The sequence below is a fragment of the Alligator sinensis genome, unplaced genomic scaffold, assembly GCF_000455745.1.
Source record: "Alligator sinensis unplaced genomic scaffold, ASM45574v1 scaffold594_1, whole genome shotgun sequence".
NCBI lineage: Eukaryota > Metazoa > Chordata > Crocodylia > Alligatoridae > Alligator > Alligator sinensis.
Window position 1 is genome coordinate 1,616,953 of NW_005842286.1, and position 26,165 is coordinate 1,643,117.

A 26,165-nucleotide genomic window follows, 5' to 3' on the forward strand; every position below is an offset into this window, starting at 1 on the left:
ACTTGAAGGTGAATTAGAAACAGACCTCACATGATGATCTAGTTGGGGATGGTCCTGCTTTGAGCAGGGGACTAGACTGAATGACCTCCTGAGGGCTCTTCCAACCCTAATTTTTTATGACTCTATGGTGATCCAGTGGCTGGGTAGCTGGGATATTGTGATCACCGCTTACCAGGCAGGCAGGGTCATACCCAGGGTACTTCATGTTCCTCACATCCATCTATCATCTCCACCTGCTGTCCATCATATAGATTATAAATGTTATAGGATAGAGACCATTTTTAGTCATGTTATACAGCACCTGGTATGACAGGCCCCTGATCCTGCATAGGGCTTTTAGGTGCTGGTGCGCTATCAGTGAATAATACACAATAAGATTTGCAGGCAGTTATTGTGACTGCAGAGGGTGTTTCCTGAGAGGGATCAAGCTGGCAAATCTATTCCTGATGACACATGGTGAGGTTGGGAAGTATTCCCCTAATAGTTCAAGCGGGGAGACTAAAGAGCAAGGGGTCACATAACTTGTCCAAAGTCACCTGGGGTGAAAACAGACGTTGCTTTTGTGCCACCCTAAAAATGTATACGGTGGCACAAAGAACAAGCAGTCAGACATCCATACCCCTCATCGCCCCACGAACACCCCAAATTTGTAAAGGTGGTGATAGTTTCTGCTGCTTTCTTGTGGCAAACGTTTGTTTCCTGTATGGCGTGAGAGCACGGGCAGCCTGGAGCTGAACGCGCTCCCCAGCCGCCCCGGGCAGGCACTCTCCGGGCTTGAGGGGACCAATCCTGTGTATCCTGGGAATAACTCGCACACAGGATCAGGCCCTTTAAGCCCAGGGAGCACCTGGGGGAGCACTTGCCCGGCTTTCCCTGCTTACAGAGACGTGCCCCGGGGAATCTCTAAAGCAGGGACCGTGTCGCCTGTTGTTCTGCAGGATCAGGCCCCTGCCCAATGCAGGACAACGGGCAACACGTTTCACCCAATGAAGCAATCGGCTGCGCCAGGACGTATCCCACTAGAACTGATGTGCTTCATTTGGCAATGTCGGTTTATACCCATAGAGGCTTTTCACCAGAACAAGAAAGAGCCCCTGGCTTTCTGCTGCCCAGCAGGTATTTATCTGCTGTGAACACTTGCCCCTTAGACTCTTGCTTGGTTAACTGTTTGAAACTTTCCTCCTAAATCAATGCAATGGGCCACCCGCTGGATGACAGATGTTGCCCACACAGCTGGGTTCACTAGGACAGGGCAGCAGCTCTGAAAAGTGGCTTTGTCGAAAGGGCATCGTCTCATTCCCAGAGCTGCGCATTGCTGGCATTCCGGTGACGGCAGTAACATTTCATCCCCTTGAACTCCCACCGAGCCCTGCAGATGCCATCCAGCTGTGCATGAGTGAACCAGCTTCTCTTCCTTCCTGCGCGTTGCAAGCAGGTCAGCCGTTTGCATAAATCCATAGAGGCAATGGGTTTCGCAGAGCTATAACACCTATGAAAGCTTTGTGATGTGTGTGACGAGTATTGAGCTATTATGTATTAAAAGAGCCAGGCAAATAATGGAGTTTTTCATTCACTGGTAACTCAGAATACAGGAGTGGGGGAGGGAGAGAAACCTATTTCATATTGAACCAAAAACTTTTTTTTCCAAGTTTATGGTGAACTGAAAAGTCCATCTTCTTTTTGGCTAAAAAAAATGTGGCATTGGACGAAAATCAAAGCGTTTGGTTCCCATTGTGATCATTTTGTAATGATTTTAGAACTAAAATTCAAGGGGATTGTAAAAACAAATGCCATTTTAGTGTTAAAAATCCAGACTTCCCATTTGAAAAATGCTGAAATGCTTTGCTATTTCCCCCCAGTTGATTTTTCCCTTTTGCTTTCCCCTAGATGGTCAATTTGACAAAATCACCACAAATATACAGCATGTCTTGGGGCCATTTTTAACCCCAAAATGTTCCTTTCTACTGTTTTTCACCAGTTGTGCATCCACTTGACTCCAGCCTACTGTTTTCACATGGAAACATTTTTTAATTAAGTGCTTCTCAGGCAAGACATGTCCTGACAGGGAGTGATCACCTTTCAGCACCCATGTGAGAGCTGTGAATCTACCAGATCTATCAGCTCTAAGATCTCTGGCTCAATTCCTCTCCACCACAGACCTCTTGGTCCATTGAAGAAACAGGTGCTAGAAACCCAGCTGGACCTGCAGGGCGACAAGGGATGCTATATATGGGGCAGCATACCTGGATCTTGGTCTAGAAGTGGGAGGTGAGGGCAAGAGTCTGAATGGCTGAAAGAGATAATCGTATTGTCATTGTGATCCTGGAAATATGTGAGGGGCAAGGATTTTGGTGGGTGATATCTTTTATTGGATCAATTATAGTTTCATAGTTTCTAGGGCTGGAAGAGGCCTGAACAGATCATCAAGTCCGACCCCCTGTGCTGGGCAGAAACGAGTGCTGGGATCATAATACCCCAGCCAGATCTCTCTCCAAGGTTTGAGGTATCATAGTACCCTTCCTTAGGCTTCTGGGAGCGAAGCAAGGAGAGATGCATTCAGGGACCAGAACAGCAGGAAGATGCGGCTTATCGCATTTACATCTGGGGAGCACCCACCTTCACGCCTGGCGTGTTTGCAAAGCCAGCTGCAAGAGGAGAAAAGCATTTGCGGGGCGTGCAATTCTGTCTGCAAACCACTGGGACACGCTGCACATGGACCCCTGCAACAGCCGCATTTTCCAGGACAGACCCGAATGTGAATGGGCGGCTCTTTCTGCTGCAACACAACTCCTGACACTTCAACTACCAGAACAAATGCAGTGCCTGGAAATTGCAACAGCCCCAAACCATCCTGAGACCTGATTTCATCAGGGCCTTTACTTCTGTTTAGTCTGGTACATATCTTTTATCTTAAGTTATCGACAGGCTGTGAGGGTTACACCACTTTGAGAGAGCCTGCAAGGGAAAGGCCGGTTCTGATAAAGCCTAGGAGATAACAAGCTGAAGTACAAAGCTGTGCATAGCAAACCCGTCACCATGTGGCTCTACGGCAGGAAATGGCACTTCTCTCCCATTCAGGCTTCACAAGTCCCCTCTAATCTTCTCATTTATTGCTCACCGCAACATCCCCGGGAAATAGATTGGGCGCTTGCCCAGGGAGAGAAATGGCAAAAGAAATCAAGACACATGCCCAAGGGCGCTGAAAGTGTCTGGCAGCCATGAGACCACATCCTATGAGTCCCTAGACGCCAGAATTAGGGCCAAGCCACTGAGCCCTTTCATGCTGAGCCTGACTCACTGAAAGACCATGATCTGATCCCACCACAGTCAAGACCTCTTGTTGGCCCGGTGCCTGCCTTCCCCTGGACCTCAGCACCTCAAAGGATCAAACCCTTTGCTCTTGCCTGGATAATCCTTTTCTCCTCTGATTCCTTTTGTGTTGCACCATTGCTTGTGCAAGAGCCATGCTACCTCTGGGGCAGAGGGACCAGCTAAGCCATGAAGGCCATTCAACCCTCTCTGCTCAGAGCATCAGAGAGAGTGAGTGCAATGCAGAGACTGCAGGTAATAAAACTCACTGGCGAAAGCAAAGTGGATTTGGGGGCAAAAGCGAGTTTGTTTCATTCCAATGCCACAAAATTATTTCAGTGTGGATCCCCAGCATTTCAATACGACCTATTCAGGTAACATTCATTAGCAACAGAAAACATTACATAGCACATGGTTTTCTATGCCTCATCGCAAAAGATGCTAATGCCTGGTTTTGCTGGGGTGGGGGAGCTTGCTTTCACTTGCTGCAGTGGGATAAGGGGGAGCGGCAAGGGGCAGCAAGGAAATAGCTTTGATTTTTATTTCATTTTCCACCCAAACAAAATGATTTTTTTTTTTTTGGTTCCCAAATGGAAAATGATGAAGGAATCACAATGTGCTGGTGAAAAGTGTGCATTTGAAACACTGCTCTTGCAGTTATTTTGCTCTGACAAAAGAAATGCCGGGCGGCTCTGCAAAACAATGAGCCACGCAGAAACGGGAGATCGGGCTTCTGTTCCCTCTCACAATGAAAGGGCAAAGGGGCAGCCAGCGACGCCTAGAAAACTGGTAAAAGGAGAACTAAAAGCACACACTGGATGCAACTAGCCTGCCAAACTCACTGCCAGAAGACAGCATTGAGGCCAAAGGCTGCATAAAAGGGTTTGGCCATTCCTGCAAATAATAAGAATATCCAGGCTTGGGTTTTTGACTGAGTCTTGGATAAAAATAATACACAAATCGTTTGGAAGGGACAAACTCTCATGCTTCAGGCCAAAAAAAGCAAAACCTCTGACTAATGTGGGTCAGGAAGAAAGTCTTCCTTTGGGCAGGTTAGTCATAACTGCATACTCGCAGGGCTTCTTGCACCACCCTCAGAAGGAGCTGATCTTGTCTGACACATGCCAGAGATGGACGTCTTACCGGCGACAGTCGAATGTCCCTGGCACATCTCTGCTGCCTGGGTTGGGGGTTTGGAGTATGCAGAGCACAAACATGGATGCAGGGCTTAGATTTTGCCCACAGTGGGCACTACCGAGGCAGGGTAAGGCACAGGGCAGAGTTGTACCTTACAGACCAAATCAAAGATGTGTAAGCTTTAATAAGCAGCAGCTTAGATAATCATGCCCTGAGACGAATGCCATGAACCTGCGCAAAGGTTCACAGAGCTATTTCCTTGCAGGGCAACGAAGCAAAGATGCCTTAATGGAAATTAGAGCCGGAAAAGGCCTGCGGTCGAGATTTTCCAAGCGTGGTAGGGGAGGCGAGGACTCGTCTTCCACTAAATCAGTGGTTCCCAAACTGCACTACACGTGCCACTCAGGTGACATGAGCCTGTTGTCCAGGGAATGCCACCAGACTCTAAAAACAACCACTTGCTTTCCAAAGGACCGTTGAGACAGGCATGCCAGCAGGCCAGAAAATGCCCAGCAAGCACACTTCACTCTCCTGGCTGCTCTCAGCCGTGACGACCCTTGTGGCCCATCCAGCACCCTTGTTTTATCTGTATCGTGTGTACAGTCCAAATGGGTGTGGGACTGCCACCTGGAGCACATCTGGCTTTTGCTGTCATCCTGTGCAGAGAGCTAGAGCCGCTGAAGGGACCTTGTGGAAGTCCGTGTCGTGCCACCAGAGCTCCTCCCAGTCATAGACACGGGCACGTGGGGCTGGTTCAGAGCAGCTGCAAAACCTGCGCTTAGAGGGACCCTGGGGTGAAAGGGTCCCCGCACAAGAAGCCACCCTGGAGGAGCTGTTTGCACCCTTGCTGCCCAGCCTTGGTGGGACCTGGCAGTGCAGGGACATCTTGCTGGTCTCTGCCAGGTTGGCTGAGTCTGGAGGAAAGGCTGGCTAAGGAGAAAGGGAAGCCTCTTAGCTCTTTACCAGAAGAGCAGTCTTTTGATTGCAGTCTGTGGCCCTGCAAACCACTGTGCAGCTTGCCCATCACCGCAGGGGCGCTGCATGAGAGGGGACCAAGCTACGGAAGAGCAAAAGGTCCCCTGGATGACACCCAACTCAGGTGGCCAGAAGTGCATCTCTCCCCTGCCTTCGCTTCTCAGCCTTTTGGCTCAGATCAAGTGTAGTCTACGCTTGCCTGGCAAGGGAAACACCGTGACCATGGAGGCGGTCTTCCTAGTCGCTCCCAGGAAAGACCGCTCTCCTGGCATGGGGATAGTACCTGCCAAGGTAATGTATAGTAAACCTCCCACTTAGTGGCTGGAGTGGGAAGGTCTTGGCTTTAAGCCCACTTTATGGAAATGGGAGTCTCCTCCCTAGCTTGCTCCGAGAGCCGTATGGCTAATGCCAAGAAAAACTCGGGGACATCCAAACCCCAAGTCTCCAGGCTTGGGCCTGCAAATAGGATGCCCACCAAAGGTTTTGGAAACATCTGAAGCCCCAGATGGAGGTGGCAAATGTTTGCTGGTAGTAGGGCCACTTATGGTTCTGGACACTTGGATTTGGAATTTGTTTTGGCTAATTTGGCCTGGAATACCTAAAATTAAAAAAAAAAATCTCTACCCTGCTTTCTGACCGCTGCCTCTCTCTGCCCACATCCAGCCAGGGCCTCTTCCCTGTGAACCCCCTGCCTGTTAACATGCTTCCCCTTCTCAGTTACCTCAGAGCTATGCACAGAGTCTCACCAAAGGAAGCAAAGTCTGGTTCGTGTTGAGCAAAAATCCAGATAAGAATGACAGTATCAGGAACTTCGAACTTAAATGCAGACAATCAAGGCATTGAATGGAGCTCTGCGGCACAGCAACATATATCAGTGCATCACATATGACACATTTAGTTTTTTTCTTGTAATCACTGCGGAGAAAACTAATAGTAACAGCTGCTTCGTCGTGTTTCTTTTTGACACGCTGCCTAAAAACTTGAGATCTTTAGAAAGGGATGTTTATAATCACATATTATACGCTCTCTCCAGCATATATTTTACAATGGAGTCCAGATGGAGTAAACGAGGCCTACAGAAAATCATGCCCAGCAAGAAGAGATTTGCCTGTGGCATTTTAAATCTTAGGGTTTGGGGTTGGTTGATTTTTTTTTTGGAAAGAGATATGTGACGTTCTGGGAACACTGCATTGAAGTATTAGCTTAGCATGAACTTCTTCTATTTGCTTTGAACAAAGCCTGTGCCCCTAAATCCCCTAGACTGCTTTGAAAACCTCAACGTGCCATCCCATGAACTTGCTGCATTTCACTTCATTCCTGTGCTGGTTTAAAAGGACAAGACCGTGGGCTGAACTGCAGTCAGTTCATTAATTAATCGAATTTGTCACCCAAGCAATTCGTTTAATCTGTCATCGGAGCGCACGCTAACCACTATATCTTATGTGTCTCTGCCCGTTCTCCTCCCCTGCAATGGGGCCCCAGAGCATTACATGCTGCTTCGGTCTTCTCTTTATCCCTCTTTAGCCGTGTGTTTGTTGTTCTGTGTTTCCCTTCCCTTTGGCTTTTAGGGCAAGAGACCAGCTTCCCCTTCGTAGGGTGGGCTTGAAACTTGATCTGCCGTTTTGACTTGTGTGGGAGAATTGGACCGAGCTGTCAGCATCCCCTGAGTGCTACCCTGAGTGTGATTACAGTACAGCTTGTCTCACTTGATACAGAAGAGTGTCACTGCTGGACTAGTACCTTGGCGCGCAGAACGACCCCCGGCCCTGCATTCCCGGCGGCTGAGTCAGTGCCCTTCTCACAGGCGTCTTGTGGCTGCGTTGCATGGAGAGCTTTTATACAGCTCTCCCCTTCTCTGCCATTGCCCTCGCAGGCCAGCCCCTTCGATAGGATGAACCTAAGAGTGCGAGGCAGGAAGCCAGGAACGAGAGTGCTCGAAACGGGGGAGTGTAGTATCCAAACAGTTCCCAGCACAGCGGGGGCTGGTCCAGGTCAAGGGCTCCAGGGTTACAAAACTGAATGTCAGGAATCCAGGATGGTCTGATCAGACGCATTCCCTTTCCAACCCCTGCCTTTATATTGTATGTTGCTCAGGCCCTCACCCCGTCATTGATCCCTGCAAAGTTTTTCCTCTCTGTTTGTCATGCCTGCCTTGTTTGTGCATCATAGACACGACTAACGAGGTCCATACAGACCCTCGAAGAGCTGTGGCCTAAGCCCATTCTTGGAAATTTCCACTCCCAGCTAGCAAGGTGCTCAGCAGTGATGACCAGCAGGTTGTTGGGGCCCTGGGCAAGAGAGTTATTTGCTCTCATCATTAATTTCGATGACCTATAAGCAAGTCAGACATTTGTTGCAAAGTTTTGGGGCCCCTTAAAGTGTGGGGCCCCAGGCGGTCATTCAGTTTGCCCTCCCTTAAGGCTGCCACTGTGCTCAGGCTCTTGTTGGGGTGAGCGGTCTTGCAACGATATCATGTTAACTGTGCATTAAAACAAAGGAGCGCGGGGATGCAAACATGCTCTTGTCTGTACATGAAAGCTTTCGCTGCGTGAGAAGCAAGTGTATTGGGGCAATCTCCTTTACTGGACCAACTGTCTAGTTGGTTGAGATAGTCTGGTCAAAAAGAGCAACAAAAAAACCCCCAAAACTTTGCTACTTACAACAGCTCTCCAAGCCTATACACCACTTTGATTATACCACTGACATGCCTCATCCCAATATAGCCCAGTCCTGCAGAGTATTGAACTGAAATGTATTGATTGCCTCTCATCTCAAGCTTTGCCCATTGTTCTCTGAGTTAGGATACTCCATGAATAGTGCTGTCCACTGGCTGCTGAGCCCTGGGGGGACCTACCGAGGTTTGTAGAGGGTCCACATACAAATGTGTCCACTAGGCCTGGCCAGGAAAGTGCAATTCAATTCCACAAAAGACTATCAGCGTGGTGGGTCCCTGAGCAGGGTACAAAGTCAAACCCCTGCAAACTTCTGCAGAAGTGAAATTCTGTGACATTCTTGACTTGATGTAGTCCGCAGGTCTGCAAGGGAAGCGCTTGCTCCCTAATGCGCACTTGCGCAGCTGGATCTGAGCGCTGCCGCTTTGGATGAAAAAGCCAGGCCCTCGGCAGGTGGGAGAAGACGTGTCTTCCTTCCCCAGGGGCTACCGAGCCCTGTTTGAACTAGCTAAGCGTCCGCTTGCAGGGCCCCATCTGCACTGATTTAACAAGGTGGGGCTGACTGTGTTACATCGGGCAGCTCCCCGGTGTGCTCCTCCATTCAGTTGGAGAAAGGCTTGTATGGCGTACCTTGAGTGCTCTTCGACTGGGGGAATTGCAAGGGCATCTATGTAGAACCACTAACAATGTCTCTAAGGATTAGTTCAATCCACCTTCAAAGCGCAGATGAAGCATGTCATACAGGCAGCTAATGTGGAGTTACTGTTCTGGGCCATTTCCCTGTGTAAACACACCCTTCATCTCAACTGGGGCAAATTTTGAGCTTGAGCGGGTCTTTGAAATGGCGTAACTACTTCAGTAAAGGGTGTGACTGTGCTGCCACTGTAGTCAGCCCAATGCAAGCCCTACCTTGGAGTCATTTATACGTGTATAAAGAGGCCTTATATTTATACCTGTGTAACAGGGCTCATACAATAGCTATATCCGTATGAAGTTTCTGTATATGCCAAAGAGGTGTATCCACACCAGGAGGGTTGTACAACCTTAGCTATACCAGTATAATACCTGATGTAGACAAGACAATGAAACGCTTTGTTGTGCAGGAAAAACTTCCAAATGTGAATTGGGTATAACCAACATGTGTGTCACTTCTGGACTCGAGGCCGTCTGAAATGATAGCTCTGGAAAGCATCAGGTGCCCGGTGTTAACTCTGGAACCTAATCATGTCTCCTGAAATATTAACACCTTCAGTGATAACACTGAAGACAGCTTGAGTAGAAATCCAACCCATTTCCTTACCTCCCTATTGAAACTGCTTTCACTGCTCCACCCTTTCCCACCCCAAATCTCTAAGTGCAGCTGCCAAAACTTCCCTCTGACCCCTTGGGAATTTGTGCCAAGCCACGATGTATTTTTGGGACCGATGTCTCCAGCACTGCGGGGCCACATAGAGATAACGAGTGTTACAGCACGTTAAACAATACAGGGCTGGGCAGCACCAGAAGTCCCAAGTGGTGAGCAACCGTGAGTCAGACCCCACCAGATCATGACATTAGCCCTAGAGAATAAATGCCATGGTCTTTGCTTGCTCGCTTCAGGGGTCACAGCCTGTGGGGTTCATATTTTCACGTCCTTTCCTGCAAGGACAAGGCTTAGAAATTTTCTTCTTTTCCAAATGAAAGGGGAAGCTGAGGTTTTGCCATCATCCTGAGACTCCAAAAGTCATCTGTGAAGCTGATGCTGGCAGAGAGAGCAGAGTTATGGTGGGCAACATAACTGAGCGGGGGCGACTGAGAAGCTCCAGCCCTGCGTGGGTCCTGGCACTACGAACACCGCGACTACCGCAGTGGTAGGTGATTGTGCTGCTGCTTCAGGTGCCGCAACACCTGGAACTGCCCCGTGCATCGTGGCGCCCGGGTGCAGAGCTGCCCTGCTACACTTCTGGTTCTGGCATCCACCCTTTAGAAAAATGCTGAAAAGCAGAAGGGGGGGCAGAAAAAAGCCACAGAAATAATTCAAGGGCTGGAGAAAATTGCTTAGGGGCAGGGGGAGGTTAGGAAAGGTTGGATGAAAAGAATTCAGTCTGCTTAATTTATTGAAAAGATGGTTCAGAGGTGACTTGATCATAGTGTATGGGGAGAAAACACCATACGTTTAGGATGTCTCTGGTTTAGTGGAAAAAGGTGTGACAAGTCAGTGGCTAGACGCTGGAATCAGTGAAGATGGGAAAGAAAGGGGAATTGACCATTGGTGCAAACTACCCAGAGGAAGAGTCAAGTCTCCTTCTCTTGATGTCTTCCAGTCAATGCGGGATGCCTCTCTGGAGGTCACGGGACTAATACAAGGGAAAGTGAGGGAAACACGAGGCTGGTGTTTCAGAGGAGGTCAGTGTGGACACTCTGATGGTCCATCCTGGCTTGAGACTGAATCTCTGAAAAGCAAGCGTTTCAATCCAGGCGAAATACTGCGGGACTTGTGCTAGACTTGTGAGAATTAGCCCAACTTCCCACTGCATCCACTGCATCGTTCATTTGTGTAGCTAAGTTGATAAAACACCCAGCTAATAACTGGTGCTAATGGACCTCCCACTCGGACACCCCAAAGCACCACCAAAATATGAGATTTGCTGCTCTGCTTATGTCCAGGACTCTACACACCTGACCCCAACCTTTCCCCAAGCCCCAGCCCTTACCGACACCTGAAATTGTTTGACTGACTTTCACCCACCAGCTATGATCTTTTTATTGTCATGTCCCTCTGTGCATCCTTTTTCTGGCTAGCCTTAAGGGTGCCTAAATGCAGCAAGAAGCCTCTGGACCAACCCAGCTCCTTCCAGAAAGTCTGCTTGACCCTGAGATCAGATTCTGGAGTGGGGTGTATGTCAACTGGAGGTGGAGCTGGGATGCTGGGCTCATCTCCAGAGCTGGACTTCTCGGTGTTGGAGAGGAAATCAGAGCTGAGGTTCCTGTTTGGCTCATTAGAGTAGCAGGAACCTGCCACGAATGTGTCCTAGTCATGCAACAGGCTCAGCGTGGGCAGACCCCTGCCATTGCACAGACAGCCGTTGACTCCATGGGAGCTCTGCAGGCTTGCAGGGCTAGGCTTGCACTGAGATATTTGCAGGATGAAGGCTTTAAATGGCAGGGATTGGGGATTTGGTTTGATCAGGTGAGAAAGACAAGAGCCACTGCCAAACCTGGATACCAGCCCCTCTGCCTCCCTTCCCTCCATACACAAATGCCTGGGTTTTGTCTTGGGCCCACCACTCCTACCCAACCCAAAGGGCTGGTCCTGATGCCAGCAAAATTCAAAGTCACTTTGCCAGCGTTGTGATTTCTCAGTGACTTGGGTCTCTTCGAATCCCCCAGATAAATCGGTCGTGGGCGGCAAGTGGAGACTGATAAAACTACAAAATCAGACATCCGGCTGGAAAACTTATTTCTCACAGATCTCAGATGACTTTTACAGATCAGGATGTTTCTATGCCAGGAGGGGAAAACCTTTTCTGAGATACGAACCGGCGCAACAGGTTTGCCAGGCTCTCCTCCCCACCTTGCCACCTTTCCGTACGCTGCACCCGACTTGAACAGATGGCAGAAAAATACAAACAATAGAAATATTTCTATATTTACCATAAGAAACATGAGATTGTTGCATATTACAAAAATAAAAGTGTGCAGTGTCACCCCAAGTGTGAACATACACATGTACTTTCTTTTTTTCAGTATAAGTTAGTAGGTTTAAAACAAAAATAAAATCTTCCAGTCAGCACCGCTCCTGCTCTGGCACCTGAATAACATGGTTCTCTTGAAGAGGGCACTGGGCTAACCCAAATGCCTTCAAAAAGTCTGCTTGATCCTCAGACCAAGGGCTGGAGTGGGGTGTATATAAACTGTTGTGGGGGTTGGAGTCACAATGTTTAATGAAAGGGTAAACGTTAAAAACAGCTCATCTTAGTGCCAGTCTGCAAGTAGTGCCAGTCTGCAAGGTAATTATCCTGAACAGCAGGTTGGGATTATTGGGGATTTCTGGATGCCTCTAGATTAGGATTTGGGTGTCCTAGGTAGGGAGACCCTGGGGGGGATAAAAGGTGAAATCCAATCTGTCTCTTTCTGGCTGGGCAGGGGATCTCTAGTAGTGAATATTCAGGAAGTAAAGGAGGAACAACCCCTTTGCTCCTCACCTTTTCAACCCCATGGTGCATATGGGTGGTTCAGGGTTATTTTTGCCTAAAGTGATTTATGTTCCTTTTTTATTCTAAACACTAACCTGGGAGGAAAAGACTTGGGTAACCTTGGTTTCCTGCTGGCAAAATCACATTGGCTCAAACTTAACCTGTACTTACAAGTTTTGCAAGCACAGCTCTGTTGGTCAGGCCTGGGAGGAACTAAGGTCCTTTAGCAGCATAGCTCGGGCTGCAGCAGTCCTAGTGTAGCCCCAGAAGGACCCTTTTGCTGACCTAGCTCATTTGGTCCAAGGAACTGGCTGAAATGAGTTTGCTGGTATAAACGCCAGAGATACTCAGGCAAACTCCGTTAGCTGGACACAACCCCTCCGAACGGGCCCCAAATTGTCCCAGCCCTAGCACCAAAGGAAACATGACCTCGGTAAGCAAGCTGGCGCTGGCTGAAAAGTGGGAAAACAATTTTGTGATCAGCTTCCAAGTTGTCTCCATTTCCTGGGGACCCACTTTCCATTTCCTGCGCTAAGATTTACACTGACATTTCTTTTTCAATTAAACTCACTATCGGCCTATTTCCAATGACCCAACACCCCCCGGCTTCTTGCCTGTTTCAATAAAAGGCTTGATGAGCATCCCAATAAAAGCATGGCTGAAAATGCTGATAACCTCAGGAGATGGGGTTTTTTTGGGCGGGGAGGGGGGGGGGTGGCATCAAAGGGTTGTTTCAGAAAATCAAATAAAACAAAAGATCTCTGCCAAAACAATGTCTTGACCGCTCCTTCACTTTGCAAGAGCAGCCAGGTACAGCTGGTTTTTGCCCTCATGTGCCAAAACAATGTCTTGACTGCTCCTTCACTTTGCAACAGCAGCCAGGTACAGCTGGTTTTTGCCCTCATTTGGTAGTGAAAGGATGGGTGAATCTGATGGAAGAGAAGTGTTTGAGCTATAGATCTGGAGGAAGGTTTGCATATGGGATTATTATAGACCACCTCAGCAGCACCATAGTTGCAAAAAGTCATTACAGAGGTGATGTACCCATTCAGTACCATGCCTGTGGAAGCAGGGTTGAAGACAAGACACCAGCAACTCCTGACATCTGGGGAGGCAATGGAAGGCAGAAAGGCAGCATGCAAGGACTCCCATCACACATCAGGGAAGCCCTGCCGCCACGAAGCGGGGTGCTCTTCCATGAGACGGGGCAGTGCACAGGCATGTAAAAGGCTACGATTTTACATCCTTGACTATCATGTTCGTGTTGTCACTGATGCCCATGTTACTGCTGGCAGCATTCTCCAGGGCCACTGCCCTCTGCATTTTCGCTGGCGTTTTCTTGCCTGTGAACTTCATGAACCTTTGTCCAGCCAAGAAGTATAAAATGGGATCCAAGCAGCTGTTGGTACTAGCTAGTGGCCTGGTCACTTTGTAGGCTAAGTTAATGGCATTGAGGGTGCTGCAGCCAAGGTCCCAGCTCCGGAAGGAATAATACAAGGTGCGAGTGATGTGGAAAGGCAGGAAGCAGACGATGAAGACCACCAAGACAATGATGATCATCTTGACAGACTTCTTCTTAGACTTGGACATCCGGGAGGTCCCCTGGGTGGGCTGCAGCAGCTTCCGTGCCATCAGGCAGTAAGACACAATGATGATCAGAAAGGGGATGCAGAAAAGAAGCACCAGCATCACCGAGCTGTAGATGACGAACTGGCCGAAGAGCTCCTTGCTTGACGTGTCATGGCAGGTAATCGTGTTGCACTTCATGGAGGTGGTGACAAAGAACAGCACCGGTGACTGGCAGATGATGATCACCAGCCAGACAATGCCCGACACCCTCCGGGCGTAGCGGACGTGGCCCCACTTCAGCGACTTCAGTGGGAAGCAGATGCCCATGAAGCGGTGAGCACTGATGCAAAGGAGGAAGAGGATGCTGCAGTAGAGGTTGGTGTAGAACAGGAAACGGACTATTTTACACAAGCCCACACTGAAGGGCCAGTTGTCCCCCTTGGCATAGTAATACACCAGCAGGGGCAAGGAGACCACGTACAGCGTGTCCGACACCGCCAGGTTGAACATGTAGGTGGTGGAGGCGTTCCAGGTCTTGATCCTGAAGAGGAAGATGTAGAGCGCCAGCAGGTTGAGACACAGCCCCACCACACACACGATGCCATAGGAGACGGGCAGCAGGATGTACTTGAACTCCTCGTCAAATTTGCATTTGTAGGGGTTTTCGTCCGTGGCGCAGCCCGCGGAGGAGGTGTTGGTGCTCTTGGTCCAGGCGTGCAGCACGGTGAAGTTCTCCATCACCCTGGAAAACAAAAGGCGAGCGGTGAGCAAAGAGTGGGCAGGCCCCAAAGCAAGACAACTGATACGCTTGGATCAGCAAACGTAATGCTGCAGGAAGATGATGCCCAGTGTCTGGTGTCACATTGTAATTGTTATTTATATCATAATAGTACACAGAGGCCCCAGGGCAGATGATGGCCTCACTGTGCCAGGTCTCATAGTAAGAGACCATCCCTGTTACAAAGAGCTGACAGTTTAGCAGGCAAAGGTTTGATTAGCTTCATTTCATATACGGAAATGTGAAGCCCAGAGAAATGAATAAACTCACCTAAGGCCATACACAAAGTCGGCGGCACAGCCAAAAATCAACCCCAGAGCTTCGGAGGTGCATATCCTAGGTGAACACCCTAATCACAGGCCCCACCCATCTCGCGAAGGACGTGCAGAAACCTGGTTACACAGCCATACCAGAAAAACTGGTCCGTTTTCAGACCAACCAGCGAAGGAAAGACACTCCTCCAAGCCGTGAGAAAAGTGCATCTTTATAAGCCACCACTAAAAAGGGTAGAGATTAGGGAACCGATTCCTTCAAGAAAAGATCCATCAAGGCTATAGGCCCAAGTGACTTCTGTAATAATCTGCAGAGACCTGCAGGTGGGAACAGGCATTGTAACAGGGTCAGTTTGGAGGGGGAAGCCAGCGAGCTTCTGGGAAGCTCCACGTGCTTGGGGATTGTGCAGCAGGTCTGAGCACGCTGCCTTATATGATTGTGAGCAGCAGCATTGAACACGGTGCGTTTAAATAAAGATCCAGTCTGCATAGTCCACGGCAGTGCACAAAAACAGCTCTGTGGTGCTTCTGATGTCTGTCCCCCTAAAGTCATATTCACATATTGCTCCAGTATCTGCAAACTGAGAGAACTGCGGGCACAAAATCCAACCAGAAGGACGTGTATTCTCTAATCCTTCTCTTTAATCACTCTGTCTGGGTGGAGCAGGAGAGGGTTTTTTAATGATTAGCTCTTGGGAGAGGCTGCCTAGGCTGGTCTGAGCTGTGGGAAGGCAAGCGCATATGGACGAGCCCTAGCTAAGGCTGGAAGGATGGAGACACCTGGGTCCACCTGCTTTAGCAAAGGGCTTTGCATTACTATGTAACTGCCAGGCTGGGGACCCAAGCTGTGATAAAAAAGGGTCCCTTCAAGCATGCTTTGGCTTTGACCAAATTAGGACTTGCCTCTGCAAAGGGGCAAAGGCCCTGTTATAACTGCATTCCTGGATTGTCAGAGCCCCAGTACAGATCAGACTGCAACCACTGCTAAAGAGCCAGGCTGTAACACAGCTTGGACCTTTTTGTTTTCGCCTCAATGGGCCCTCTGGCATCAAAGCCCATCCACACAGGCTGGGGTAAGTTTTTGGAAGGGAACCTGCTTCTCAGGGAAGGAAGTAGAAGAAAACACCCAAATCATCCTGGTTATCTCGGCTCTATATTTAGGATCTCAGGAATGGAGCCGCCCATTGTTGGCCACCTGCCTGACCCTCACTTATTGTTGTTGTTATTCCCGGTTGTTATTTTTGGTAGTGTGTACTAGCAACTGAGTGATAAGGGAGGAATGGCTGAATAGTCATGAGGATTGTTTCACCCAGCGTGCATTTTAATTTATGTTTTTATTTAAAGTGAATTGATGTATAAGGGGAAGGTACCAGATCGGACAATCCTACAGGCTCTCAGGCTTCTCTGGTCCTCTATGGACAATAGCAGGGTGAACGTCCTTCACTGGGTGCCTGAGCTCTGATCTGAAAGTACTGGTGGCGTAAGCATGGCATTTAAAGGTTGGTTTTTGGGGAATTGACCTATAAGTATAGAGATGTGCATTAGAATGGTTCAGGATGGGCAGCAGGGATTAACTGATTTCTAGAGTCCGGGTCACACAGTCATACATTTTCACCTAGCCTTGGAAGCAGATAAGCTGTCTAACGCAACAAGGCCAACAATGACACACAGTCTGGAAAACAGAGGGAGTATGTACCGTACTGCCCATAACGCGAGATAAGGTGGCAACCAAATTAGAAGGCCCAGAAAGACCAAATTAGTATGTGTGCACGTGATAAGCTATGTGGACTGTGACAACCACACAGAGAGACCAACCAGTGATAGCCATGGATGAGGAGTCATCGGGGGGAAGGAGAATACAGAAGAAGGACTTTGGAGCAGCAAAGGGTCCCTCCCCATTCCACCTCCTTGTTTCTCCACGTCCTCTGCCTGGGTTCCCTCCTCGTCCCTCCTCCCTGTCCCCTGGGAAGGGTCCCCGAGGTCATCATGGACAGAGGGCACACCACTAGCCCGTCTCATCCACCCCACTGGAGGGGGGGTGTGGGCCTCAGCTTCCCACCTCCAGACTGCTGACATCTGACACCGAAGAGACAGCCTCAGAGTGAAGGCTGCATCCTGGCCAGATGTATTTGGACTCTGATGACAGCCCTAGGATTTGGTAGATAAATAAAATGGCTTGATTGTTTGTATTGTTTCTTTTCTGTTATCAATAAATTTGCCTATTATTGAATGGAAAGGTCATGGTTGGTCTGAGAGTGCCTCCCCCGCCCCCCTGAACAAGGTATCTGGATCCTAAATCCAGAGCCAACAGGTACCACAGCCAGCAGAGACAAAGAGCTGATTCTTTTTTCTGCTTACTCCGCAAATGCTGGTAATAGCTAGCACTTGTGTGAGGCTCTCCTTGTGGTTTGGCTTGCTGCCCTCTAGGTAATGAACCAATTGGTTCCATGTGGACCACCAAGCAGCCGTCAGACAGTAACAACTTTTAGCCATCCCATTATGGGTTGGATTCAGATGAGGGGCTTACAGGCAGAATGACAGAACCAAGTTTCCATCTCCTGAACCATTTAGTCTCCAGCCTATCAGGATTCGTAACACATACACAGATGGACACATCTGTTGGCCCACCTCTTGAAAGCTCCTTTCACTTTCACCAGCTCTTCCACCAAGTGAGCTGATGACAGACCAAACGATGAACTGCCAAAAGCTGATCTTTCCAAACATATACACGCGCGCGTGAGCACACACACACACACACACACATGTTGAGCAAGACTGCAACATTTGCAAAAAGGCTAAAATATGACTTTGGAAACTGCTTAGCACTGAACATAAGGAGCCAAGTTGTATGTCCCCTTCTGCTCATCCATGGGGGTTCTGCTTTTTAGGCAGGTGGCTTAGTTTCCTTCTGACAAACTGCTGTGGTGCTTCCAACCCAGTTGTATGCAATAGCCCTGTGTAATGGCATCTATTTCATATAGATGGAAGGGTAGGATTGGTTGTAAACTGCCTAGATGGTCTCCAGGAAACATGAATAATGTTTTAAAGGTCCGTTCCTTTTTTTCCAACATTAAATTTCTGAACCTCGAGAGCCAGGAGCTTGTTGAATGACTTCAAGACTAAAACCGGCATTAAAAAAAATTAAAAATGAGGCAACTGTGGACCAAGCATCAGGAAGGTCTGTAGAGCTCATGAAGTTCAGTTCTTCAATCACGGGCTTTGCCTGCAGTGATTTGCTGGAAGGAGGAAGGGAAGAAAGGGAATTTCCCAATGCAGTTAAGACTGATGCAACTCCAATAGCCGTAGCAAGCTTGAGAGTCCTGCAGTACAGAAGTAGCTGCCAGCACTGACTAAAGCTCAGGGCATGCTGTTAACTTGAGTCATTGTATGAGTCTTATGACATTTGTTGTTTTTCTTCCTGCATTCATGCTGTGATGATTTAGGGCATGCCTGTGTGAATCTAGATCAAACGCAGGAAGGTGAGATTAGAAGGGACCCACTGTGCACCCATGGAGTAGATCCAGTGGCTAGGCTGTAACAGGGGATCAAAGTGCTTTTAGTAAAATGTGCACCAGATCACAGGCCGGATCCAATGTCTTTGGAGGCTGGCTCTAGGGAACTGACCGCTGCTTTGGAGAGAAGCAATCAGAAGCAGAAGCAGGTAGGATTGGGCAGGCGGACAAGAATCACAGAAAATGAGGGTTGGAAGGGACGTCAGGAGTACAACCCCATGCGTAAAGCAGGACCAGCCCCTTTCATAGTAGTAGCAGTAGTAGTACTAGCAGTAGCCCCAACTACATCATCCCAGCCAAAGCTTTGTCTAGCCCAGTCTTGAAAACCTCCAAGGATGGAGATTGCACCACCTTTCTGGGGAGCCTTTTCCAGTGTTTTACTACCCTGCTAGTGAGAAAATTCTTCCTAACATCTAACCTCAACTTCCTTTGCTGCAACGTGAGCCCATTGCTCCTTGTCCTGTCATCTGCCCCCACTGAGAACAGTCCAGCTCCATCCTCTTTGCAACCCCCTGCAGGGAGTTGAAGGCTGCTATTCAATCCCCCTCAGTCTGCTCTTCTCTAGACTAAATAAACCCAGTTCCCTTGGCCTCTCCTCACAAGTCCTGTCCCCCAGTCCCCCAACCATTTTTGTCACCCTCTGCTGGACTCTCTCCAATTTGTCCACATCCTTTCTGTAGTGGGGAGCCCAAAACTGATCACAGTACTGAAGATGTGGCCTCCCCAGTGCTGAATAGAGCGGAATAATCACTTCCCTGCATCTGCTGGCAACATGCCCGAAAGGGAAAGTCCATCTGGGACTTGAATAGAAATTGATGCAATCCAAAGGGCCCTGGGCGTGGCAAGGACACTAAGGTATGCCGGCTGTGTTGCCTGTATCTCATGTGATCTCTATGAGTAAACTATTTAGTCTGTGGTTAGAAATTCCTTTGCAGATCCAGTGCATCACTTGGTTACATGATCATATGGTCACAGAGTAAAATAGAAAACCACATGACTTCTGTGGCACTATGGGAATGTGCAACAGGTCCTAGAGAAGTTCATAAGACCTTCATTAGTTTCAGGGCTAAGAAAATAAGACTACAGTATCCCTGCTACCAAGAGGGATATCATGCTTGGGGTTTGCCCCTGGAACATGTACCTGGAAGCCCAGAGCCAGACAGACCATGTCCAAAAGCTGCCCAGCCTCAGCACATCAAGAGCACCTCAGTCCTGAGGCTTGTGCGCAGCATGGAAGTTGGGAGAGTCTCCAGCACCAGGAGCACGCACAGACACAAGTTACTGAAACTGCCCCATTTTGGAGCATCTTCATCTGAACCCTCATGCAATGAGGGTTCAGATTGTCGCAGGATCGAACCCTTTGAAAGCACTCTACAGCCATGCACTTGTGTTTGGTCGCAGCTGCAGAGCACTTTCGGGGCCAGATCAGGCAAAAAATGTCACTTCTGTCTGCACCTCTGATGTTTCAATGCTGGATCCAAATGACCTGGTGCTGAAATGCCAGGAGAGCCCTGTCTACACCAAGGTTTCCACGATGGCTGCCAGCAGCAATGCTGCACTGAGGTTTGCCAGAAGAGGGGACTGTCCCTTCTAAAGAATGATGCAAAGGATGCACATAGCCCTGGTGGCCTGACCTGAATCCTATTGAAGTCAGTCGACTTGGGGTTGCAGGGAGGGATTTTTTATATGAACACTCTTCTAATTTTTCTCTTCCCTTCCCCATTTTCCATGTTGATCAGACCCTGGAGCAGGAACGGTGTCTTCAGCGATACACCGAAATAGCATTTATGCCTCCTCCTCACAACGCCCACTTCTGAGAAGCCATCGGCAGACTCCTGCTTGCTTGGAAGCAATTAGTGATTGCTGTGCAGTAAGGGCCCCGCTGGCTAATGTTTGCACAGCACTGTGCAAACCCCTGTGCAGCTTTCTGTTAGAAAGCAGGAAGAAGGAACCTCAATGGGAAATCTTCCCTGCACTGAGAAATGTAGTTGTTGGCTTGAGAAAAGAATAAGGAAGCTGAGAAAAGGCCAGGATGGGAACATTAGCCGGTGTGTTGAGAGAGCTGTGGCTCTGCCCTCAGCCTTGGATCCTTTTTATGAACTTGGTGGCTTATGGTGCATTATATCATTCTTTTATCCGCATTATGCCAGAGCACCTAGGAGCACTGGTGATGGCAGAGGACCTCGGTGGACTGGGTGCTGCCACAAAACAGGTCAGAGATGGTTGCTGTGCCAAGCCCCTCACCAGACCGGAGAGAACAGATGGATACAGAGCATCAGGAGCATCCTCATTCCAGTGGCCTGATTCTCATTCATGTCAACACTGCTTTACAGTGCCAAGGGGTTGCCCAGTGCTCTCTGTGGGCACGAGAAGAGGGCTCATGGACTTCCTCTCTGGGAGGTGTGACGGTCCCCTTTGAGTCAGGAAACAAGCAGAACGAGAGCCCAAGGAAAGATGTCTCACTACCATACACAGTAACCTGAGCGCTCTCATCTCCTTGGGGCAGAATAGCACCATACTGAGTCAGCTCAGTGACAGGCATAAGGACAGTCCCTGAATGAGGATGAAGGAATGAGAAGGACTGTACCAATGCCTCTGGAATGGGGTATGCGCCCTCCCCAAAGGCAAAGATTGGGACACCTGGGCTTAAAGTCCCCGTCCCCTGCCACAGCCTGGAGTCCCCCAGCTCACCCACAATATCCAACAGACCTGTGTCCAGGGGTCTGAGCAGACTCAGACTGAGCTGACTGCTCATGTATGGGGCAGAAGTGGTGAGTCTTTTCCCCTCATCATCCAAGCTCCTGGGTGCTTGGCCTAACATCCCAGGTAGCACACATGTGCCAGAGGATTGGAGCAAGGGAATCCAGTCCCAAACTGCAAGATGGTGAACATGACCCAGCCAAAGAAAGGACTGTAAAGTAGAGGGACACGAGTAAAAGTGTCCAAGTTTTTCGGGAGGCGGAAGACACGGTGACACGTGACGTCTCCTAGAGCTGCATGGACCAGCCAGCACCACTTCTGCTTGCCAGCGGCAGGCTACCATTCAAATTTGGTGCGTGTCTTGTAGGAAACTTTGGAGAGCGTTGAGTATTTCCTTGGAAGCCAACTCTCACTGAGATTGATGAAAAAATCCAACATCGCCTTAAAAGTACAAGTGCAGCCTTCGGATGCTTGATGAAATGGGTGTTCAAAGATCACAACATCAGATCCGAAAGCAAGCTCGTGGTTTGTCAAGCCATTGTGATCCCCACCTTACTGTCCAGAGCTGAGACATGGGCAACATACAGGAGACACCTCAAGTCACTGAAGAAGTACCATCAATGCTGTCGGCAGAAGATCCTTCAAATCCAGTAGGAAGACAGATGCACGAACATTAGCATCCTCTCGCAAGGCAACGTCACAAGCATCGAGGTGATGACCAGGCACGTCATCCGGATATCCAACTCCAGACTCCTGAAGCAAGTTTTATTCTCCCAGCTCAGTCAAGGTGCACGCTCAAGGGGAGGGCAGAGGAAGCACTTCAAGGACGTCCTCAAGGCCAACTTGAAAAAAAGTAACATGGACATCAACTTGTGGGAAACTATCATCCAGGACTGCCCCAAATGGAGGAAGACTCTGCTGCAAGGATCTCAGTACTTCGAAACCTTACGATGACAACAGGAGTCAGAAAAAAACTGAAGGACTGAATGTGCAGCTTCTCGCAGCTCAGGGAGCACAAATCAGTGAATCCTGGAGAAGTGGGGCTGGAAGGGACCTCTAGAGGTCACATCTAGCCCATTTCCCTGTCTGAGGCAGGATCGGCCCTATCCAAACCAGCCCACCTAAATCCATAATCTAACTTCGGAGTAAAACTACCATCAACCCTGACACGACACAAGACATCTCACCCTAACCCGCCACAGGTAAAGCAGCCCAGCCCACGGCAGCCCAGCTGCAGAGCTAGGCACAGGCCAGGCTGATACAAGACTGGCCTAGTGATGGGACACAGCATGGCTATCAACCGATGAACCCATCATACGGCCAAACTACTTAACCGCTCTGAGCCTGGTGTCACCACCTGCGGGGGCACGATACTCCTCCTCTGTAGGAACGGTACTCCTCCTTGGTAGAGCCCAGTTCTGCAAAAGAACAGCGCTACACCCAGGATTTAGGATCAGGACTGCTATTTGCAAGTGTATTTGATCACTGTTGTCCCCAAGTGGCTGAAATCAGACCTGTCCAGGTATCAGTGGATAGATATATCACTATCTTCTGGTCGGCCAGCATGCATTTAGGAGTAGAATAGGATTGCTCTTTGCTCAGTGGCTGAAATGAGACCTGTCCCGGTATCAGTGGATATGTTGCTATTGGGCAGGGCCAACACAAAGATGGGAAGTTGGGGCTTGCTTTTTGCTTAAGTCAAATCCTGGGCTATTTTCCTCATGCCACGTGAGAGCAATTTAGGTGGCAAGTGGAGACTTTCATGTCTACCTGTTGCAAAGGGAGCCCAGCCTATACTCTGGGTCTGGCTTTGCTATGTAATTATGGAGCCAGTGCTAACTCCCAGCGGCGTGTTGTCTCCTAACCTCCTGCATGACATTGCTTATTGCAACCTGAAGGCAGCAGTGGCTTGGTCCAGAGAGTTGATCCCCTCCTTTTTTGTCCCAGTGCCCTACATTCCTGAGACACAACCTGCTGTGTGTCTGGTCTCTCGAATGCCTGCTGCCCGCCCTGCCTGCCACCCACACAACCCCTCCGTATCTGCACTGTGATCCACACATCCCAGTATGCCAGGCAGGTGCCCTTCCCTAGAGGCAAAGCAGTGTCTGGAAGTGAGAGGGCAAGCCTGAGAGCGTGTGTGCCCGGGGCTTCAAGCAGCTACTGAGACACGGGGGAAAGGAGCTGGCTGGAGAGGAACAGTGTGGTTCCTTTGCGTGATGGCATCCAGTCTGGGGCTGATCCCAAATGCCCACTGACTTCCAAAAGCAAACCCAAGGTGAGCGCACGGGTTTGCAGCAGTTCCTGCAAAGGGTCAGGATGGGATCCTGTGCAGATACTTCCTGAGACCCGTCTCCTGTCAGACATCTGGAGGAGCTGCTATCAAGTTCAGTGCCAGGGACACACTGGGGGCACTCAATGCTCTACTTGCAGGCTTTTACAACAGCTTTGGTCTCCAGAGTCTGACTGGGAGTAGCACAGGGATGCAGGGCAGCTGGGTAAAATTCAACCCTGGCAAGAAGGGAACTAAGGAAACCCCCTTGGGTGCTGCAGAGAGGCACCTACCCGCTAGTTGTGCAAGCTGGGCAGAGCCTCAGGGGTCCAGCGGGACCTCTCATTGCTCTTTCATGCCTGAGGCACCCCACTGCCTTCTGCTTTTGGCTGGCCAGGAAGCTGCTCCTAGAAGTCCCCTGTGCTGCTCATCATCTCCCCTGGGGACCCCCAGCAAAAGTTACGAGCATCACAGTGCTGCGGCTGCCTAAGCCCAGGGGCTTGGCTTTCCTGGCACTGAGATCTTATGAATGGGCTGCAGAAATCAGACTGAACCCAAGATCAAACCACCTTGAAGACAAAAGCAAAGATCCTTGTCTCTGGACTTGGCTGTAGGCAATGATTCCTCTGGCAGCTGGCAACACAAGCGTGCATTGATTATATATGTGTGTGATACCTCCTTCAGCCAATTCAGTAGACAGGGAGAGTTTATCAGGTCTGCTAAAGTGTCCAGATAGGGAGATGGAAGTGATATAATTACCTGGGAAAACAGAAGTTTTATTGGACTGGCACCAGGGACCTCAGATCAGGATCTGCCTCCTGGGCTTCAGAACCGCTGTTGAACCCTAAGCTCCCTTCCTACAGTCTACCCATCATAGCTCATGGGCATCGGCTTGGCTGGCAGGGGCAGCGCCCAAAAAGACTGCAGCCACTATCCACTGATGACCTTGGGTGCTCTCAAGGAAGGTCCAGGGACAAATTCTTCCTTACTACAGATGGACCTTGGTCTAGGTACAATGTGTGTGCACAGTGGAAATGATTCAGGGGGCAGGACATGAATAACCATGAGTTTTCAAGAGAAAACATCCTGCTCACAGTCATGTCCTGGACGCTGTTTTGCAAGCAGTTCTGAGCAGCTGCTGTGTTATATTCACACACGGCGCCTGGAAGCATCTGGCTCTTGAAGGAGTCCATCTATCACATCTCTCCTGTTTCTTTCACAGAAAAAAAAAAAAAGATTACACCAAAATAAAAGTACTTCCCTGTCCTCATCTCAGTTGGGAGCAGCAGAGCACAGGAGCTGTGATTCAAAGTTAGGTTCACACGGGGACCTGCCTTTTCTGGAAACCTGGGGTCGCAAAACGCAGTGCAGTTGATCTCAATACTCGCTGCAACTTGTTTTAAAGGGACAGAGCTGTGAAGCTTGGGTTCCACATTTAGGTTGTGTTTAAAAGATAAATAAAAGGCTGCGTGGCCTGATATGAAGAGAAAGTATGTGGATCATTTGGAAACGTCCGTGGAAGCAGCCTTTCAGCAATCTCAACCTTGGAAGTGCAAACCCAATAGCCTTGTGCTGATGCAGATAAACCAGCAAGAGAACGGACTAGAGAGAGCCTACCAACTTCCACTCGCAGGGCGCTGGCAGACATTCATTTAATGATGAGAGAGGATCTGCCACATGTGCACAGCAGGAAGCACGATTCTTGGGATCAGGGATCAGATCTCAACTGGGCAACTGCCAGCGCAGGTTGCTGGGGGCATGAGGCTGCGAGTGTTGGAGGGGGGTGGGGATTGATTGCCCAGCTACACACATGGTTTTTAGATGTCCTGGTGCCCCGTGACCTTCAAAACATGCGTGTGCAGACGAGCTTCATATGGCATGTCTTCAAATTGAAGTGCCTTAAAAGTGACCCATGAAGATGTTCTGCATGACATGTTTCAGGGATGGATTTGGTAGCCGTGTTGGTCTGAGACAAAAAGAAATGCAATAACCTAGAACTCTTGGTTCAGAAACGAGGCCTTTTATTAGACCAACTGAGAAATCACAAAAAAATGGTCTGTTTCTGCAAGCTGTCAGGCTCAAAGGCCCTTCATCAGGCTCAGGGAAAATTAAAGATGGTACAAAGTTCCTCATAGGTAGGAAATAAACTTCATTTATTTGAATGGGACAGATTTCCATCTCCAGCTTCCTCTGTGCACAAATGAAGTTTATTTTCCTACCTATGGGGACTTTGTACCATCTTTAATTTTCCCTGACCCTGGTGAAGGGACCCTTTGAGCCTGAAAGCTTGCAGAAAAAGACCTTTTTTTTGGTTGCGATTTCCTAGTTGGTCTAATAAAAGGCATCGTTTCTGAACCAAAATTTCTAGATTTTTGCATGTCTACATGACATGTGACATCTTTGTAGCACGCTTGCCATTTTATGGTGTGCAAACACAGTTCCTGTTGTTTTCAATGGAAATTGTATTTGGTCCAGAATGTGACATTCATTCATCAGGTCTCACTACATAAGTTCCCATGCAAACAACAGAGCTGTTAAATCGAAGGATTTGATTTTTTAAAGAAGTTTTATGGTTCTGAGACCCTGGGAACAGTAACAAAAAATGCAGTCTCTAAACCAGCAGCGCTTCCTTTCCCTCGCTCTTTGGTTATCCTGTCCATGGAGATTGCTTTGATAGTGCAAAGGAGCTTTAGAGCTACAGATGGATGCTTACCAGCATCCCTTTAAAGGCTGTTTCATAGTTTCATAGTAGCTAGGGTCAGGAGGGACCTGAACAGATCATCTCGCCTGACCCCCT

General features: G+C 49.0%; 1 protein-coding gene across 3 annotated transcripts in view; it reads right to left on the reverse strand.

Moving 5' to 3' along the window:
- Positions 1-13,108: 13,108 nt before the first annotated feature.
- P2RY2 (purinergic receptor P2Y2) overlaps positions 13,109-26,165 on the reverse strand; it is a 27,909-nt gene continuing 14,852 nt past the window's right edge. Inside the window, exons 2-3 of one of the 3 annotated variants that reach the window (XM_025209394.1) lie at positions 21,715-21,941; positions 13,465-14,579 (exon numbers count right to left, since the gene is read on the reverse strand). In XM_025209394.1, coding sequence (XP_025065179.1) covers positions 13,499-14,575 — 1,077 coding nt within the window. In that variant the 5' untranslated portion in view covers positions 14,576-14,579; positions 21,715-21,941 and the 3' untranslated portion in view covers positions 13,465-13,498. Of the gene's footprint in view, positions 14,580-21,714; positions 21,942-24,462; positions 24,722-26,165 lie in introns of those variants that run through there. The other 2 variants (XM_025209395.1, XM_006028066.3) reach the window with 2 other exon arrangements.